The sequence below is a fragment of the Tinamus guttatus genome, unplaced genomic scaffold, assembly GCF_059628265.1.
Source record: "Tinamus guttatus ecotype Peru unplaced genomic scaffold, ASM5962826v1 Tinamus_guttatus_pri_ptg000027l, whole genome shotgun sequence".
In the NCBI taxonomy this organism is placed as follows: domain Eukaryota; kingdom Metazoa; phylum Chordata; class Aves; order Tinamiformes; family Tinamidae; genus Tinamus; species Tinamus guttatus.
Genome location: NW_028288561.1, coordinates 4,937,333 through 4,958,217, shown reverse-complemented (window position 1 = coordinate 4,958,217; position 20,885 = coordinate 4,937,333). Strand labels below are relative to the sequence as shown.

General features: G+C 43.1%; 1 protein-coding gene across 3 annotated transcripts in view; it reads right to left on the bottom strand.

Moving 5' to 3' along the window:
* The window catches only part of PHACTR3 (phosphatase and actin regulator 3), a 99,045-nt gene that overhangs the window by 3,607 nt on the left and 74,553 nt on the right, over positions 1-20,885 (bottom strand). For all 3 annotated transcript variants that reach the window (XM_088528887.1, XM_010226131.2, XM_088528900.1), the window contains exons 9-11: positions 5,347-5,402; positions 985-1,046; positions 242-382 (exon numbers count right to left, since the gene is read on the bottom strand). In XM_088528887.1, coding sequence (XP_088385013.1) covers positions 242-382; positions 985-1,046; positions 5,347-5,402 — 259 coding nt within the window. The remainder of the gene's footprint in view (positions 1-241; positions 383-984; positions 1,047-5,346; positions 5,403-20,885) is intronic.

Genomic DNA, 20,885 nt, shown 5'->3' with positions numbered 1-20,885 from the left:
AGAATAATATATATGAACATATAGAATATATGTATATTATTATTTTTCTGATAGCATGTCTTGGTCAGTGTGATTGCTGCTTAACAACCAATCATGGTGTGTGTAGGAGACAGGGTGAATGTCCAAAGCCATTAACACAGTATGATATTGTTTAATTATGTTATTACATACAGAATATAATGTATCGTTATCTACAAAGCAAGTAGAAAGCCCTGATGATTAATTTAAATTATGTCAGTACCTTATCTGCTGCTGATAGTCTTGTCCATGGTTTATCTGCTCGTCTGTCATAGTCCTGTGCTTTAGCCACTTCCACATAATCACTGAATCGAATCAGGATTTTTCTGTCCCTTAGTTCATCAACTGTAGGTCTCTGGTTTAGCTGCAATAAGAAGTTTGGTAAAATTAAACAAATGTTAATAACATTTCAATAAATCTTCTTTTTAAGAACAGGTCCAATTGTGACAATTGCAATTTGGGGTCCAACTGTAACAATTGCAATTTGGGCTTAGCAAGTTATTGTAATATTTGACTTATAATTCCAGGAGGGATTCCTAGGAAAAAACAACAACAAGATCTAGCTCTGATTTTGACAACACCTTAGATGCAAAGTGAAATACATTGCAGGAGCACAGTCGCGGCTCAGCAGGGAGTCAGCTCCGGCACTGATGGCACAAAGAATGAAGAACTGCTTTTATAGCAGTAGAGCTGCAAAATATGCAGTGTGCAAGCAAGTATCCATTTGTTGATTTAAGGTTTCTGTGTAAAGATTCTATCATTCCTCATGCATCTGAGAGATGTTAGATATTTTTTAAAGTTTGTTTTACTAGGTACCGTTATCCCAGAGACTTCTGAGGATATAAGCTAAGGGATATTTGCATAAATATGATCTCTATAACTGGCTTATGTTGTAACTAGTCTAGGTTCTTTCTTATTTTCTTTGCTAAACTTATAAAACTAATAGAAGCTATTGCAAGATTTTACCTTTCTTGTCAGTCTCTGCTTGATTTCCCTTCTTTCTTCTTGTTCTGTTTGATCATTTCGTTCTGCAGAGAATATTAAAAAAAAAATAATTTTCTTCATTAGGAAGATCAGAGGTTTTCAAAGTTCCATGTGATAAAAATTATAGCTCAGAGAAATCAATAGATAGTTCTTGTCCAGATTGTTGGATCAGTACGTCTTTGGATCTCTGCTAGAATGTAGTTACTTTTCAGTGAGGACGAAGTCCTTGTGCCAGTTTTCTTTTTCCTATGACCTAACCTCCAGTTTCAGAATTTTGATAACCAACAGCAGCCACACCAGCTCTTCAGATAGATACATTTTTGAAGGAAAAATCAAAATATTCCGTAACTAATCATCATTTGTTACCCTCCTTGCAACTGAAGCAATTAGGTTGCTACAGATGCTGAAAAGATTATCTCAGGAGCTTCAGGGAAAGTATAGTCTTCCCTGTGTGACCTACGTATTTAGATGGTCACACTGTTTTTTATCTATATATCTATCTATAGTTATCTATTACTTGCATGCTTTTTTCCTTCTTCTATTCAAAATATGTCACTTAACATTAAAACCTCTTTATTCTCATAGCTTTCCCTTTTGTAATGTTCTATTCTAACCCAAGCCAGCTTGCTTTTGTGTGTTGTGCCTATTAACATTCAAGCCGTGATAACTCCTACACACTGGATCTAAAAATAGACTAGACTGCTGTAACACTGTGTGAAATATATCCTTTGCCTTGGGATACGAGTTAATGGCATCGCTATTTCTAGTACTATCTGTTACTAAATTAAGATTTGAGCCCATGACCTGAACAAAGCTGAAGACCCAGAGAAAATGTTTAACCATTCTGAGATTCTCTAGATATGACTGAAATATATTATACCACTTGCACTAGATGCTCTCAGAGCTAAAGCCTACATAGGCTTTTTAGCATGCCTTAAAAAGAAACTAGAACAGAAGATGAGTTTCCAAAAAGGATATTTTTAGTAGTGGATTATTTTTCTCCTTTATGCTTATTAGATTACACTGAAACACAATTATGAGTATCTATTTAAAGTAACATAGTAAAGCATAGTCACAACTGGGTATAGTAGAAATTTAAATTGAATGAATCTAAAATACTACAATATGCTATACTACAGTTCAGTGGCGAGGCATACAAATTTAGAACAGATAATATAACATGTAAAGTTAATGATCAGTGCTGACCTGTGTGAGCTGTTATTTAGCTCTGGAATGTTTAAAAGGACACATTAGGTGTCCTTATAAAGCAGAATGTGTTGTAAAATGTGGAAAGCTCTTCAAAATTGTAATAAGCATAGTATATATAGTGTCCTATTTCTGAGACATTCACTCAGATTTAGACCTTATTCCCAGTTTAAAGAAAATACTAAATGCGGAAATGTAAGAAATACTCTTTTAGGAAAAATAAAACAAGAGTTGCTAAAAAATACTACCAAGGGCATTACAGAGCTTAAGCATAATTACACAGAGAAAACAGAGTTTTTCCCATCAGCACCACTTTGCCTACACTTAGCTCCATTCATTAGTGAGGGCTGACTTTATAAATCTCAGTAGAGATATTCTCCCAATTATAAAGTGACATGTGCAGTACTATAATTCATTTTGCTACTCTGAGTTATTCAGGGAATTCTTAGCTCTGCATGACCCTGAAGCAATTCCTAGTGTTAAGAATGAAGAGGAATTGTACAGTCTAATTTAGGAGAAGCTGCTTTCTTGAATGTGTGAACACCTGGCTGTTGATTTTTTTAGTTCACCTGGATATTGTGCTCTGTGGGGAATGTCAGTATTTCTGTACTTAAAGTGAGAGGACTTAGAAGATGAAAATTGTAACAAAGCTTTAGCTTTATGTTTTCTTTTAAAATATTACTTTTTTTTTTTTTTCAGAAATACCTCTCTGACAGAAATAAGAACCATCACTTATTTTAATCATATTGAGATTTGTTTTAAAATAATATAATAGCAGCACATAAGGACTTGGAATATGCATCTCATTTTGAAAGGTTTCTGCAAACATGTATTATCAGTCCTTAAAACATCTCTTGGGGTAGCATGGCTTGCATTAGCAGTAGCTGATGTGAACATTAAAGATGTTAGGAAACTTATGACAGACCGTATCACCTGAAGGACATTATAGTGGTTTCTGTGCAGTGTATTCTTAATTATGGCTTTGTAAGGTCAGACCTGGTCCAGGTTCCATAACAAGAATGTCAAATCCTTACTAATAAAGGAGATAATAATTTCCAAATTCACTCAAAGCTGAATCTAGAGTTATCCAGCTTTGTAAGATTGCTTACTGACACATTAAAGTGATGGACTTAGTTCTTTATAAGATTCCTAGCTTTTTATATAATGGAAAAGATAAATTGTAGAGAAGTAAGTGGTTCTGAGCTCAGCTGAACCTGAATAAAGCCTGAGCAGCTAAGCTAAAGTCAAGAAATTTGCACCATGTGGAGAGGTCTTTAAATAAAATACAAATCTAGACCAGTATGTTTAGCTGTCATTCAGGACATATCTTTAATTCTGCTTTATCTCTTTCCGCTTTATCTCTCTCTCTAAGCTCATTATATGAATGTTTTCAAACTTTTTTATTATTAAAGCTGGTCAGTTTAACCCAGATTAAGGATGTAAGCAGCATACTTCAGAAAGTAAACATGAAGGAACAGATTTTTTTTTTTTTTTCAGAAGAGATCAGCTCTTCCTTATCCTCCCAAAAAAACAAACCCGAACAAACAAAAGAAGGAAGAGAATTTGAAAAGATATCTTAGGCACTGACTTGTAAAAAAAAAAAAAAAAAAAAATGAGCCCACATTTTCCCAAATCTTGGGTTAATTCTTTTTATTTCCTGCAGATGAAGTTAGGCCAAGTTTATACATTTACCTTTCCAAAAATGTACTCTGTTTCTCATTTAGCTATGTGTATGTGTCAAATACACCTAATTTAACCACATGCAAAGTGTACATAAGGATAGTATGGAAAATTCTTAAAAGTAAGTTGACTGTAGGATTCCTTTGAGTTAAAATTGAAATGAAATTCCCAGTAACTTCCATAGCATAAGTTATTTTCTATTGAAAGAAAAGATGAGTAGTCTGAACCATTTGGTTACATTACTGCTTTCCTCTCAGCTAGTGGCATCTAATATTGCTTGCTTTTAGAAGAAGCTTATTTCCTAAATAATTCTATGTTTTTTTTTAAAAAAAAACTTTCTGAGTCTAAACCATTTGGAAAAATAATTACGCTTTCCTATGTAACAAAACTATTGTCAAAGCAATGTTCTGTACTGAACACCTGTTAAATACCTGAAGAAACCCTTGGATGAAGAATGTCACTCAAGTTCTGAGATATTTGATCTTAAGTAACACGGTAGATAATTTTGTTTCTCATTAATTAGAATCCTTTTAAGATTTAAATCTGAATTAAACGCATGCGTTGTATGGCAGTGTTGACTATGTGACTTAAACATGTAGGAATTACGTTTTCTGCTTGTTCGATGAGAAACTTTTTTACGTCATTCTTTTTTTTGACTTTCAACACCAAATTGTTCATGAAAATAATAGCAGCAATATAGTTTTCCTTAACGTAGATGGCCTTCCCCTTTCTCCTGAGACCTAAATGGAGACAGTTTAAAAGCTCTGTGTCCATCAGATCACTCAGAGGATTCCCGATGCATCTAAGGAAAGGGAATATGTCCATGCTCTGTCTGATTCTCAGGTAAGAACACCTATCTTTAGAAAAAAAACCTGCGTTTATTTGAAGGATGTTGAGCAACAGGCCCCAGTAGCAGACAGCTGTTAGGGCCTGGAATTCTCTCTCTAAAAGCTTGAATATCTCCAAATGATTTCACTTTGATTTGTCTCTAGGAAGGTATTTAATGATTTGACTAAATGTGTTTGCTTAGAAAATCCCACCTCTGCAAGCATGCCTTGTCCATTCCTCTTAAGCATTGATGGTATTCAATATTTGGTTTGCAGTGATATTCCACATCATGAAAAATGACAATCCAAATTCTCATCACACTGCATGAAACTTGGACTACCTCCCTTCTGATACATCCAGAACAGTATATTCACTATAAAAATATTTCAAAGCCTGTATTTGGACAAATCCTATAATATTCCTGTAAGAAATTGCATGTCTTTATCAAAGTGTAAACTGATTCCTCTAATATTTGAAACCTAGGACATGCACACAATGAAAACTTTTAGGTACAGAAAATAATGCCAAGAATGAATGATTTTTGACTATTGAAAAAGAGTATGTTATAGGAATGTAGTCACTGGGGTAAACAAATATAACAAAAAATGTTTAAGGAAAAAGAATACTCACGTTTAAGTATATTTCTTCTTTCTAGCTCCTCAACAGCAGGTCTTTGGCTGAGTCGCCTGCGGAAAAACACCAAAATCACATTTTGTACCATGCCTGTTCTTTGGAAAGTCTGCAGTATTCTGAGTTCTGGTTGGTGTTTTCCTCAGAGGGGAAAATAAAAAATCGTTCTCCAATACTCAGGGGGAAAAAAAAAAAAAAAAAGGAATCCTGGCACCAAGATGCTTTGTTGTTTTATTCTTCCTAAATGTCAGCAATGCAGGTAGAAGTTCTCCTCTAGTTTGCTCTGCTGTCAGTGAAATGCTGCGTTACAACACGCATCCTTTTTGCAATACTTTCCAGACGGTCTGTTGAAACCAATGCCATCCAGCAGTTAGATTCACTCTTGAGAGGGTATATTAGGTTATTATCAAGTGAGCTTCACAGTCATCTTCCGTAGCTATCAATGCCTGTATCTTTTAATCTCACGCAGCAGCAGTTTTCCTTTTTTTCTAGTATCACCAGTGATGCATCGTGAAAAAGCTCAGCCTTGCTAGAAATAAAGCTTTCCTGTAGTTCCCCGGCTACCCAGCGAACAGACCAATCCGACAGCTATCCTTCTGCCTGGTGCATAAAATTCGTGTGCTGCTCACAGCCTCATGCTGTCTGAACAGAGTGTCTTATGCAGTTTCACCTCCCCTTTCAGTAGTGCTGCCTCAGGATTGAGCCTTCAAATCATATGATCAGTGCCATAGCGATTTTATTCTGCATAATAAATGAGACTTCCCCACGAGACACTGCTAATATCTGCAGAGAATCTCAGGTAATTGAACCCCTCCCTTAGGCATGCACATATGCTGCATTTGCTGGCTTTCAAGTAATAATCCAGCAAGCAGATCGGGAAGAGTTATGCTGCTTCCTGGCCTGCGTTCTGGCAACGTTAAGGATTCTCATTGTCTGCTCTCCAGCGGATGTTAAAAGCTGGAGCCTGAAGTTCCAGAGGAAAAAAAATTACTTGAGAGAGAGATGACACTGAAAAAAAAAAACCCTGCTCCACTAGTTACCCCTCTGCTGCAGTTAAAAATAATGATTATAAAGTTATGTTATTAAAAACTGAACTGCACAAGAGATTAAAAATGAAATAATAGATTATGAAAGAAAGAGTAAAAATATCTAATTATAATTTCTCCCTCATTTTTAAGCCTGACCAAATACGCTTTCAAGAGCAGTTTTGTATTCATACATCATCAGAACGATACAGCTCCTCCATATCCTTTTTAAATTAATTTTTCTGAGAACACTGAAAGGCCAAATTCTGCCCCTGTCAATGGTAACAAGAAGGTATCAGAGCCCCTCTCCCTCCTTCACATCAGGAGAAAATGCAGCAAACTTCAGCTCTTGAGCCTGGAAACACCCATGCCCAAACTATTCCTACGTAGCACCTGGTGCCACCTAAATTTTTCTCTGGGTCTCTGGACTTCTATTCAGAATAATGGGCCACATACTCCATCAGTGGCATCTGTAATAATCCCAGCTGAAGTGGGAATGATGCCGAGATGGATCCTAAAGGATTCTAATGCGTATTTTTAATTCTCACCACCCCTTTCACTCTTCCCTCCTCAGTCCTTTCCCTGTTTGTCTCAGAAATCAGGTCTCTGGCTAGATTTTGTTAGAGATTAACATGCTTTTAACTGTCTAAATCAGGGAAGAGTGACTAATGCAGCCTATCTGCAAGAGAAAGGTCCACTGGACCTGCTGCCTGCATCTGTACCTCGGACAGTGCTCCCAGGTGAGATCCAGAAGTTCTCCCAGGGTCAGGGGCCCTGAAAATTGGGGGATTAAAAAACTAACAGAATGGTTAAAGCAATGTGAGAACATATATGAATTCTCTGCATGATTTTCTATATATATGCATATAGGTTACAGTATTTGTTCTGGTTAACTCTTAAAAATCTTGTTTCCCTTTTGACATTGATAACTATATGGTGGGTGCTCAGAGACAGTCATATGCGTCTGTGCACACCCTCAGTTTTATCCACAGCAAAAGGCAAACACAGGGTAAGTCGCAGATACGTATGCACTTACATATGAAGCATAGGGAGTAACATTTTGGATTTTGTGTTTTTCAGAGATATGGACCACGTTTTCCAGCTTTTTATCACAACCGGGAAACTAGAAGTCATCTGTCTTAAAAATAAAGTCCTAATGGGAAATCAGAAGCTGAGAATAGAATGAAAAGACCAAACCCAGTGGAGATCATAAAATGCTGAGACGTGACAACGCCAATAATGTCTGCTGTTGCCGGCCTGCAAGGACATTTTGTTTCTCTCTGTTACATGATTTGTCCTGCTCAGAAGAACTTAGTGTCTGCCTGGAAATCTGCCTTTGGTCTGTCTTGTCCACAGCAAGGATGAGGTCCCACACGGCGCCTGAGCCCCCACACCCACAAGTGAGAAGGAACTGGAGAGTCGACAAGGATTAGCCACTCCCGAGGCCTCTGTGCCCAGCTGTGGATCATGATGAGGGGCTGCAGGTGGGAGCGGGGCCACCAGGCCAGCGAGGCCTCCTGGGGCTCGTCTGCTCTCAGCTCTGGGCAGGAAATCAGCCTCTGAGTGCTGAAACCTGCTCCTCTCCCCTGAATCATGAGCTGTGATAGAGCTGCTTCCTGTAGAGCTGCTTTTCCCATGGCTGAACCCAAGGTTGCTGTGTTTGGTCACCGTGTACTGAGAAGTTTGTGCTGGCTGTGTGAGGAGGCCCTGCCTGCGAGTGAAGAGGGGGGACAGTGTGACCCACAGTGTGACCTGTTGAGAAGGTCCTGGTCCGGTTAGCAGCCCTCACTGTGCTTGCTGCTTCCTCAGGAGAGAAGGGAAGGCTCCTGTAGCCCCTATCCTCTAGGATACTGCTGTGCTCCGTTGAAACTCGCCTTTGCCTGGGTTATGAGTAAGGAAAGCACAAATATGTCCCTGGAACTGGGCCCCTGCCAGGTCAGGGCTGAGCATAGTGCAGGGGTAGCTGCAGGTTGCCTTTGTCGAGAAAAACATGTTCCTCTTTAATGGAGCTTTTCAGCAAGGAATCTTTTAGAGTGGCTCATACCCACACAGAGAATCGTACTGTGGACACAGTGAGTCTCCATTTGTTCTCCTGAACTCCAGCTGCTGTATTTCAGAGGTTTGTTTCTGGACTTTTTTTTTCCCTTCTTCTTCTTTTTTCCTCTCAAGCTGTTAAAACACAGAATTATTCTAGTTTCAAAACCTGAAGTTCTTCTTGTGCAGAGCTGCAAGCCTTTCTTCAAAAAGAGACAGTCCCATCCTACAGAAAGGCAACTTGGAACTTGCCATGGACTGGAGAGCTTAGCCTGAGAAGTGCCCTCCTGTTCTTTCTCCCTGGCTTGTTTGCAAGGGGCAGGTCAAAAAGCAAAAGAGATAGATGCTCTAGAGAGGCAGCATTCACATCTTGTTTGTTTAATGCAAATCCCAGCCGCACAAAGATTAAAAGCAGACCTCGTATTTCAGCAAGGAGCTGTCTGTTTCTGGAGGATAGAGCAGGCACCGACCAAGGACCAACCTTTGCAAAGGCTAGAAGCTGAGCCTTAAGCTGACTTTGCTGCATGGTCTCCACCAGTTTTGCACGGAAAGGATTTTGGTTTAAAGAACGCAGGAAGCGGGAGCGTTCAGCCTCGCAGAGCTCTGACATGGGCGAAACCGCTGAGGGGCCGTGAGGAGCTATCTTGGCCGTGGAGGCTGCCATGCGAGGAAGACGTCGGAAGGGTGAGTCTGGCCGGACCCCCCGGCCTCTGCTTTGTGTTTCTGTCGTGCCTTCGCCCTGGGATGCGCGACCCTGGAGGGCCAGCTGATCTGGTGACCTCCTGTGGGGAAATTAATGTAAAGCGTCGTCTCTGTTGCATTGTGCATTGCGTTGTGGTAATAGTGTCTTGATGTTTGCATTAAATTTAGGCATCTATTTATAGCCTCTAGAAAGAGCATCTAAGTAATACCGGTGTGTTCATGAGAGAGATAATCTAGGTTTGGGTATTGCACTGTCTGTGAGGCAAGGAAGGCTCCCTCTGAGCACTACCACAGAACAAGCCATTTCAGGACGTACCATGAAGACGTTCTTAAACTCTCGAATATCTTGCAGGCAAGTCCTGCTCTGTCCTGAGCTGCCTTTGTATAAAAGCATTGTTTATTACCAATATTGCCATGGTCATTTACATTAACAGAGTGTCCGACCTAAGGATGTACATGTGCCTCCTCTTTTAGTTGCACCAGAGGATGATAGAAATAGGAGTAAGGGGAGTTTGATCCACAGGACATCAGTTCAGCCAACTCCATCTGGCTTAGGAAAACTGGGCAGAATCGGAGACACCAATGTCACTTCCTTATAAATGGCTCTTGGATACAGTTCAGACAGAGTTTGTGGTACATGTGTAAGTGATGCTCTAAGTCTGGATTGAGACCAAAGGGTTGAGTCAAAATCGAAATATTTTCTCATAATGGTAAAACAGTCACCATGAGTTCCCAGGGAGAGGGGACCTATTGCTTCCAGAGTTGAGAAGTAACAATACTGACTTACTGCAGCTGTTCCATGCAAAGCAGATATAAGCCTGCAATGTCCAAGTGTTCCAAGCTATTTGAAGTTTTGAGGAGCTTCTGAGGTTTTTTGTTTGTTTCTTTTCTCCGGGTTTTTTATTTTCCTCAGTAACTGCTTGTGCAATTTCGGTTCAAGCAGATAACAACACTTTATGTTTTTGCTTTCTTGGAAGCGAAAGACTTGGCCTCTGATTTCCTGTGGGATGTTATTCCTGAGAGTGAAAGGAGCAGGTCCTTGCCCATTAGCTCCCGGCCACCTGTAGCCTGCGCCGGGGCCGTGCGGACACGGCTGCGTGCGCTCCTGCAGTCGGAGGGCGTTGGGTACCGAGAGGCTGCGCGTGCCTCAGGCTGGGGGTTCTCTCCTCGTGGTGTGCCCAGGTGAGGCTCTGCGGTTCCTGAATGCACCGTGCTGGCTCTGATCCGTTTCCCTTGACGCATGTGTGCAGTGCATAATCCTGGCAAAAAGGCTGCCTGTGGAGATAACCAACACTGAGCCGCCAGCCCCGGCCGCAGTGAAGTCTTCCCTGGCCTGCCTGATGGAGCAGCACAGCCCTCTGTCCCAGGATCGCTGATCCAATGCCCGGCTAAGAATGTTGGACATGTGCTCATGTGCAGGTGATGCCGCCAGCTTGCAGGGGAAAACCACTAATTGCAGGTCCCCTCTGGAGCACAGGCACATGCTCGTGGGCCTGATGATTCTCACATGTGCCTGTGACTGCCAATCAATAGATTGATATTTACTTCACACAGTCAAATTGTCTCCGTCACATTCAAGGCGATGGGACCAGCTTGAGTCAGCCATTGGGCTGTTACAGGTGACTGAATCCTCAGCAGTCAGAGGGTTTGCCTGTGATTAGGATTCAAGAGGCTGCTATCGGGCAATGCATTCAAATGTCGTTTGAGCAGAAGACCCTGCCAAGTTCCTTGTCCTTATATATAGAAGGTAATTTATCTTGGCAGCTTCTGCCTAGCCTGCTGCAGGGACTGCACCTCAGCAGAGGCTGCCGACTCCAGCACTGCCAGTACGGGCAGAGAGCAGCTAATGGGGGAGAACCTGGGAAGAGGTACAGCCCACTGCACATGTGCGAGCTCTGCTGGCCTTCGGCCTCCATGAGTCCGGCCCTCCTTTCTAGCTCTTCTCACCAGCCCGCAGAGGCTCCACACAAAAGGAGCACCCAGTGGGTGCTCAGGAGAATTCACCACAAGCAATTCTGCACTCCTTGGTCACAGAATTCCTTATCCATCCCTTGAACATATTCCTTTGGTTCCCAAATGTATTTTTGCACAGTGTCTGCCATACAGTACCTGCATGATATAATTGCCTTTAAACTGCTTTTCTGCTGGGTTTGTAGTGGAAGCCAACCCAAGGATTAGGAATCCTTCTTCCTTAGTTAAGTCTATGTGTAAGTATTAGTTAGGTCTATGTGTAACTTAGTCCTTCAAACAGGGGCAGGGCTGGACACGTGCTTGTGCCCACGGGTCGTGCACTGACAAGCGAGGAATCAATCCCTGCCTCAGTAAGTGAGCTGCAATGGCATTGATTTTTCTTTCGTGACAGGTAGTTTTGCAGCTGGACTCAGGGGGCTTTGGGAGGGATGGAGGATCCTGCTCGCAGGCGAGCGCCTGCCCATGTGCGAGCAGGCAGCGGGAGGGCCGTGTGCTGGCTCCACATAAAGCAGCTCGTGTCTACTGCTTGTCAGTGGGGAAATGCTCTGCTTCCGAGCTGCCATCTCTATTATCAGCACACCGTGTACGTTTCAGCAAGCAGTTTATTTTCATCCTTCCTATAAGTAGCTGTGAGGAGAGTGTGTGCCAGGGCTTTGACTCGCCCACGCGCTGCACTGTGACAGTGCAGTACTGCTTACAATGTACAATTATGGATAGTAGTAAATCCTTGGTAGGAGGGACTTGCCTTTTAGAGGCTTTGCTTCATGCAGAATTAGAAAGCAGGCACTGAGGCACATTTTTTTTTTAACCCTAAGGTTATTTTGGAGCAAGTGGAAATGGGTGACGTGCCAGCAATTCCCGTAATAGGATAAGAACAGTTGCTGCCATTATCTGATGGTAGGAGGCAAGAGAGCGGTATGAAAAGGGTGATTGAGGTGATAGATTCTGCTAGCTGCATGCAAAAACTTTTCTGCTTTAAAATTACCTGATATTTGTGTCTATTTTATCCTACAGGCATTTTTTATCCAAATATTCAAATTGTCTTTGTGTGTCCAAGAGTAGATACTAAATGTATGCAGAGACCAAAAGTGGTGCCTTAATTACATAGCTTACTTGTTTGTTTGGCCTTTAGTACTGTCTGGAATTTCAAAGCTGCAAATGAGCAAATGTTCAGTTAATTATGTTGACCCTCACCCACCCTGGCAATTACAGTTATCCATCACTATAATTTCTATAATAATAGAAGCTCTACAATTAGGACTTCAGATTTACGTTTCAATAAAACTGCCGTCTTGTTCACCATGACCGTTATGCTACCACTCACTGTCCCTGTGTGACCTATATCCTTGTGATAGGTTTGCTCTTGCTGGCGATGAGCTTTGTGTGAACTAAAATACACTAACAGAGCCAGGATCTATTTTTGTTAGAGGACTCGATGAAGAAGGGTGCAAGGTAATCACTATTTTCACTGCCTGTGAAAGTTCTGCTGCACTTGTCTCTTGGATTCATTGTTTTCATAATGGGTGAGGAAGAAAAACTAGACAGAGCTGGAGGGCACAGAGTCTGTTTCTTGGTCCAGGGGCTTGCTGCAAAGTTTGGTGAAGATGCTGAGCATTCTTCCCTCACTTAATTGCCTAAGTTGCCTGGTGTAAAAAAACCTGATTATTTCCAAACAGAAGATTTCTCCTCCGGGCACACTCTCTTTTCCACCTGCTCCCCTAGTCTGAGGTTTAAGATACTTCTAGACAGTGGCTCTGTCCCGTCTTCAACAGAATTATGGCATTTAGTCATTAGGGTGATGAAAGTACAACTGATTATCCAGCTAAAGATGCATTCCCAGACTGGAGTTTGATGAGCATTTCTGTTGGTGATGATGTCAGCATGAGCAATAGGACCATTTGCTCTTGCCTCTTGCCTTGCAGCTGGGCAAGGGACTGGTTTGGGGAAGTTAAACTAACATCCAAGTTAAACTTAGTTCAGCAAGAAACCCTGCTGAAAGTTACGCTCTTCCAGTAGCTGTCAAGTGGTGCCAGCTCCCAGTGCTACTCCTGTACCAAAGGCTGATGAGGGCTCAGGCTGTACATTAAAATGTATGTTGAAGGGTCTTTGAGTGTAACTACATGCTGGTTATGGTTCACGCTATGCCAGGCCCTGTTAATGCTGAATGATGTTTCATTGCAAAGCAACAGCTTTTCCCTCCTCTGAAGTAGCAGTAAAACTCCGGAGCCCTGTGTTCCCATGGGGGAGAACTCAGATGGCTCAGACTTGGGCAGGTTAAGAACAGGGAATTTGATGTTTTAGAGCAAACAAATAAAAGGAATGATGTAAATCCCAGAGGTTTAGTTATTATTACGTTATGTGTGTATTGCCATTTATATTACTTTAATAAAGACATCTGTCCCTGCCAAACCAATACTACAAACAATTCTGGTAGCAACTGCTTGAGCAACAACAGGGAGTTTTGAACTTGATCCCTAGCAGACCAGGAGCACATCTTAGGACTCTGGTAGGAACCTTTACCTTATCAAGGGACTTTTAATACTCCTAGTGGTGAAGTAATATGTTCCTTGGTGTTTATGGGATAAAAAATATTGTAAATAAAGTAGATTGGGTCTAACTTTTCTGAGGCACTGAGACTGGGATACCAGCCATTCTGAAGTCCTATATGAGAGAGATAAAGTGTCTGTAGGCTCATGATAAGGGAACAGGGTCAGGCTGACACAGACAGAGGCTGATAGTTGTTCCTGCCTCTTCATTTTGTGTTTTATTCAGCAAGAATTTGACATGCTCTGTATAAGAGGTGATCGTGGTGTTTGGGAAGCTGCTACATGAGACCTAGTCCAGGAGTCCTGTTGGCTGCAGTGTTTGCAATCAATGAAGTTCGCTTATAAATACGTGAGAGCCAGACTGGCAAGTAGGAGAGCAGCTCTGCAGAGAGGGACCTGGGTGTCATGGTAGACGACAAGGTGACCATGAGGCAGCAGTTGCCCTCGTGGCCAGGAAGGCCAGTGGGATCCTGGGGTGCATTAGGAAGAGCGTCTCCAGCAGGTCGAGGGAGGGGATCCTGCCCCTCTGCTCAGCCCTAGTGAGGCAGCATCTGGAGTGTTGTGTCCAGTTCTGGGCTCCACAGTACAAGAGGGATGTGGAGCTGCTGGAGAGAGTCCAGCGCAGGGCTACGAGGATGATCAGGGGCCTGGAACATCTGCCCTATGAGGAGAGGCTGAGGGAGCTGGGCCTGTTCAGCCTGGAGAAGAGAAGGCTGAGAGGGGATCTAATCCGTGTCTATAAGTACCTCAAGGGAGGGAGTGCAGAGGACGGTGATGGTCTCTTTTCAGTGGTGGCCGCTGACAGGACTAGAGGAAATGGCCGGAAACTGAAGCACCAAAGGTTCCACAGGAACTCAAGGAAAAAATTCTTAACAGTGAGGGTGACAGAGCCCTGGAACAGGCTGCCCAGAGAGGTTGTGGAGTCTCCTTCTCTGGAGATCTTCGAAACCCACTTGGACGCAGTCCTGTGCCACGTGCTCTAGGTGACCCTGCGTGTGCAGGGGGGTTGGACTAGATGACCTCTAGAGGTCCCTTCCAACCTTCGGCATTCTATGATTCTAAGTATGGGGTGATGGCTTTTTAAGGGACAGTGTGTCAGGCAGTTCTGTGTGTGCTCTGTGTAAATGTGGGCTTGGACTATAGCACAAGAGATGGTTCAGGGTCCATCAAATAAGGCTGCTTTCTATAGATAGTACTCAGTGTCCCCACATGTCTTTAGTTCAGATAGGACATGTACTGTTTCACGACTCGTTTTAAGATCCTGTAACACTGTGTACTTAACCTATAATCAGCTGCCCTGCAAACAGATGCCACACAGCATAGCATTGCGGAATTTGGGTCACTGGAAGAAACCGCAGCTGGATTTGCAGAGAGCAGACAAAAAGAAACCCACGTTGGTTCGTGTTGTTTTTCAGGCTGCACTGGTGATCACGTGCAAATTCTCTTCCATCCCCTCAGTTAATGCAGAAGTGCTTGAGCTTGGCCACGGTTCTCACCCACGCAGACAATTCCCACATACACTGTGCACTCCACAGAATATACCTCTCTGCATCCAGCCTTAATATATAAGGGACTCTTTGGCAACTTGCAAAGCCTTTGAAGCAATAGATGCTCATCCACAGAAATACTTGCGCTTCAAGGTGTGGTTTATAGCACCAGTGAGGATTTACCTAGGAGTTGCTGGCATGGAGCTGTGTGAGCCACCTAGCCCGGAGCATGGAGCCCTACTGGGGGAGGGCAAATCCTGTCCCCCGCAGCGCAGGCTGTGCCCCGAGGGAGAACCCGCCTGATCGCTGAAGGAAATTGAGGCAGGCAGAGAGCTCTTCTGGCTTCCTGTAATCCCCAAAGCAAAACTAGATCAAAGTGATTCTCACAATTGCAAATGCTTCTGGGAGAGCCAGTCCCTGCACGACTGTATACCCGCTATTAAATTGCAGGAATCTCTCTGGGAACGCTCTCCCTGGCAACGTGAATACTTGGAAATTTTCTGTTGTCATTCACCCACGCAGCCTCCTCAGAAGGATGGGGTATCCCTGCCTCCAGATAGCACGTCATCATCTGCTGTGCTATTTTCTGTCTCTCTTCTGCACACTGTTGTTAGCCCAGCATTTTTCTGGAGAGTGCTAGACCTACAAATCGCCCTTGTTATTAACCAAGGCTGACCTGATGTGGTTGCTGCCCACAGCATGCTCTGAATGCACATTCTGTTTCCTTAGTGCATTTGAACTTTTGTATTTATTCTAATCATTTAATCTTTTGCCTTTAAAAATATCTCTTGAGGTAATCTGTTGGGTTGGTTGGTTGGTTGGTTGTTTTTTAGTGCAAAAACCATTCCTGCCATCAGCATGAAGAGCTTCAGGAGAAATTCCATTGAAAACATTGAAATGTGGCACATGCACTCTGTAGAAGTTCAGTCCCTTGGTTACAATAGGAATAACTTGATAGTTGTTTCATCAACAGATCTCATACTGCTCCAAAGAGCTGGCTCATAAAGTTATCCCTATTGCATCGAGGAGTAAAATGTGACAAAGTACTTGCTTGGAAAACCAGGCTTATAGACCTACACTAAGGTTTTATTCACTTCCCATAGCACATGGTATTTTACTGTTACATAGTTAGTTAGTTTTTAAATAGGGCTGTATGTCAAGCTTGTCAGATAATGCCAGAAAGCATGACACTGAGCATTGCATACAGGCTATCTTACCCTAAAATGTAGACAGAGTCTGAACTTAAAAATATGTCATTCCCTGTGTTGTGTGTGCTTGTCCTCAAAGCTTTCTGGGACCCTGTGTTTAGTTATGATGTTGTAAATCCAAAACAGAGGTTGCTGGCAAATTTCAGTTAGGACAGGAAATGCTGAGCTTTGTAAATTTAGCTTCCTCACCTGAATAAAACTTAAGAATTTAAATACTACAGAACATTTTATATTGGCATGAACATCTAGTTCTAACTTTACTGCTGTGATTTACTGTGATGCAACATATATTCTCTCTTACTGTCAAAGTACAAGGCTGCAACAGAAAATCTTTGTAAGGGCTTCGCGTCCTTGGCAGGGGTTCAATTTAACCCAATCCCTACCTGGTGGCAGAGCAGCTTTCAGTCTCCTGAGTGATTTTGGGGACATGGGGAGCTGTGCGGAGCAGTGAGAGCTGGCAGGGACTTTTCATCAAAACCAGAACAGGCCCCCTCTTGGTGCCAATGATCTCCTATTGTAGACTGTTTTTTCAGGCATTTCTGGCATGTCAGGTAATAATTGAATTAAATAATAATTGATGGCTGTACAATATTTATTAAGTAGTCTTTGATTAAAAGCAAAGACCTTCAGTTCTGACCTGTTTTCACTCCTTCCCAGATCTTGTCTTCTAAATATTCATTTTCTTCATTTTTCTTCCCTCAGGCTTCCTTCCCAAAGGTACTCCCATAAAAGTAGAACCTGTTCTGGACTATCACAGTTTTGCTGTATGAAGGCAGCAAGCCTCTGATTCCTGGGAGGAATTAAGGTCTTATCTTTGAGTCTGAATGAGCCATACCAATAGAGCAGTGAGAGGAGGGATGGGTAGGAAGTGTAACTGTGTTTGGGCAATCCACAGCTGTTCTGTTATCTGCAGTCTCCTTTGGCTGTGAGCCACTGGTTTGGCCAGCCCTTGGGAGAGGGTGCAGAGCCCTCGTGAAGCGCTGCGTTCCACAGGGCAGATGACTCTCGTGGGCCGGTAGCGACCACTGGAGACCCAACAGACCCTGCTGTGTGCCCTGCAGCACCGTATGCAATAAGCAGGCCCTTCCGCTCACCAATCTAACAACATGGAAAAGCTGGTGGGAGAAGTGCTTCTTACTGCTTAGGTATTCTGCGATCAATTCACAGCAACAGCTTGATGGAAATTATAAAGTCTTGGGGTTTTTTTGTTTGCTTTTTTTTTGCTGTTTCTTTGTTTCTTTAGAAAAAAAAAAAAGCAGACAGGAAAGATCCTCTTCCCTGCACTTTTTTCATTCTTCTATGATTTAAAATACTGAGACTGAAATTAGGTACATGAAACTGAAAGATATTCAACCAATTCCCCTTCTGGCTCCAATTTTGCTTACACCAGTCTGTAGTCTTAACAGATACAGACTGTCCATTCCATATCTTGCACCCATTCGAGCTACATTAAGTGCTTGGCCTTAATCACATAAAGTCTTTTCCTGAAACTGATGAACAGCTATAAGCAAGAAGCCAAACCCTAAGTAATTTTAGCAACACAATGACCATGTGCACCGGTGGTGAGGGTTTAACACTGCCAATCCCTGAATCCTCACTGGCCCATTGAGGTATCAGTAGCTCATGGCTGCTCAAGCACCTTGTTCTGCTTAAAAGATATTTCTTAAATCAGCATAAAGAACCTTGATAATCAGAGCACTTTACTTTGGTCTCTATTGATCAACCTTTTCAAATTATATTAATTTAAATTCTTTCTGTCCTTGTCCTGTGGATTCATGCTAACTTAAGCACCTCAGTCATAATCTAGTGTAGGGTGCAGCATTACAGATTATTGTCTTTCTGCAGATTTACATTTTGTTTTATGATTGGTTTGTTTTCTGACATTACAGGCCTACAGCCCAGATCTTCAAGCATCTATACATGCCTCATTCCTTCACTTGCTATAACAATTTTTTTGCAAGTTTATATAATTAGGCGCTCTTATATATTGCAGCTTTCTGAACTCTGGTCTTTTATTTCTGGTTTCACATGTGCCCTTTATGCGAGAAGACCCATTTGAGGAATTGACTTTGTGTCCCAGAAAAGGCGCTGGATATTCCTGTGTGTATTTACACCTGCTGCTCTGCTCTTCCCGTCCCTGCTGTGCCACTGACCTGCTGCCCTTGCCTTCTCTGTGGTATGGGAAAGGCTTGACTGTGAATTCCTGGTGTTGGAGCCAGGCAAGTAAAGCAGAGCAGTGTGCGGGGTTTGTATCTTCCCCAGGAATGGCTCGTCAGCTGCTTGCGCATCAGGTGGAACTTTCTTGGCCTTGGGCAGAGCTACCTGCTCTCTGTGATGACACTTCCCTGTGTTTGCGCCAAATGAACACCCAGTGTTCGGTTTTTGCTTTTAACAATAATTGTGTCCTTAGAGAGGCAGCTGGCACCGAAGGCAGGTTTTAATCATGTGCCACAGGTAAAATACACTAACACAGAAAACTAAATCCTCACTGTTGCAACCTAGCAAATAAGCTGGTGTGAAGCTGGTGTGTTCACCAGCCTCTGTCAGGGGAGGGTCTCCTGCGGTGGCACGCTTGCAGGGTTAATTCATCATTTGCTCACTGGAGTTTTGCATTAGTGAAGCTCATTTTATTTTTGCAAAGGTAGTAAATACAAGGGAACACGGCCCACCATTTTCCAGAGCTCTGCAGGCCATAAGGGGAAGGGGCAGCGTAGTCAAGGTGTGTGCTCTACACAGGCACTTGAAGCGCTTCTGGTTTGTATGAGTTGTGCTGCAGCTGCCCTAGGAGAAGGGGCCTCAACTGGCTCATCGCTTGCAGAGCCATAAACAGAACTGGCCCTTTTCCTCTTCCCAATTTTTATCCTTGGAGACTGTCTTGAAGTGATTCAGGCAGCAGACACCAAACCTTGGCCCTTTCAACTGCAAGGCCAGTGCTGTCTGTCACAGCCTGGCGGCACAACAGGGTTTGCAGCAGCATGTCACGGCCTGACACCAAGGAAGGACACAGGGAATATTAATGCCTGTGGGATGCTAGCATCTCAGAGCAGCCCCAAGAATCATAGCCATTGTTTGCACCATCCCCCTTCCTCCAGCCCATCCCCATCCCTCCTCATCCTCTCCCATTCAGCTTTACAGGCTGATCCTGTTGTGAAAGGACAAAGAAGTAGAGAAAAATCTCAAACCCTCAGACAGCAGCAGATTTAAAAGCACTTGGACACTGATCTGTTAATAAAATATAGCAGCCCCGGGGAGCAGCCTGCAGCATAGTAACATTGCATGCAAGTCTGCAACAGCAGCCCAGATGGGCTGCCGCGATCCCGCGCTGGCGAGAGCAGGAGACTCCCTCCGCCTACGCACCCGCCTACGGAATTAAATCGTGTTCTATGTATAGCTCCTGTCACGTGCCTGCAGCTCGGGCTTGCACAGGCGCCCACGCTGCGCTCTCTGCTGTTATTTTTAGCCACAGTGACAAGGTTACCTGGATGATTCCTGGCAAAGAGGGAGATGTGCATTCAGCTGCACGCAGCTGATTAGCGGTGACAGTGGGTCTTTTTTCATGCTTGCTCCTAGCTTTCTGTCTCTGGAATATGTCTGTGTTGAGTCTTTCCAGACAGCCTGAAATTATGATCTGAAATGAGCGCAAATCCCTGATTTCTAGCTGAGCTGCCCGGAACTGGGAGTTTGAGCATGGTCTGAGCTTCATCAAAAGGTCTCAGTAATGTCCAGGGGAACTTAGAACAGCCTCTGAAACAGATCCTGTCCTGTATATTCCCTGCATTACGGTTTCTAGCAGTTTGCCTCTCTTTTCGATAATAAAATATTCCCTGAAGTCCTGTGAATTCAGCCTGGTTTCCTGGCCTGAAAGCCAAAGCTCTGCCAGTCCACAAAGCTGCACTGAGACATTCGTGCGAGGAAGGTGCTTGGGGCAGGCAGCTCTTGGGATGCTGGTCAGAGCTTCTGTTTGGCAAATAGGTGTGATATTTTTGTGGTGCTCTGTGTTGAACAGTCACATTTCATGTTTTCAGACTGCAAATATGAGATGCTGCTTGCTTGGTGGTGCTGTGTGTGCTGTGGCCCTGCCAGCTGCATGCTCTGGTGTGGGAGGCACGAGCTGAATATGAAGGGAAAATTATAGTATAATCCTTTCCCCAAGAATTCATGTTTTCATTGAGACATTAAGTAATAATAGAGTGTTTTTAACTCTGGTTATACAAGACAGGGGGAAGTGCCAGCCACTCAAGCAGTTCAAACTAACTTTCTCGAGAGTCAGGCATTTAATTCTAATTAAGCAACCTTTTCCTGTGCCGCTTTCCAGTCTAGCAACTGTTTTACTCCTCCAGGTTTCAGTTTAAATCCCTTCTAGAACAAAGCGAGTGTGTAAGGCAGGACACAGTTATTGCAAATAATCATACTTGCAAATGTCTTTTCTGCCTCTTGACACAAAGAGCTCTCAGTTTGCTGGATTCCATTGAGGACTTATTATCTGCCCACAAAAACGGGGAACGAGACCTGTCAGCAACTTCAAGGATAAGAATCTCAGTTGTCTAATGCATGGTGGAATATTGC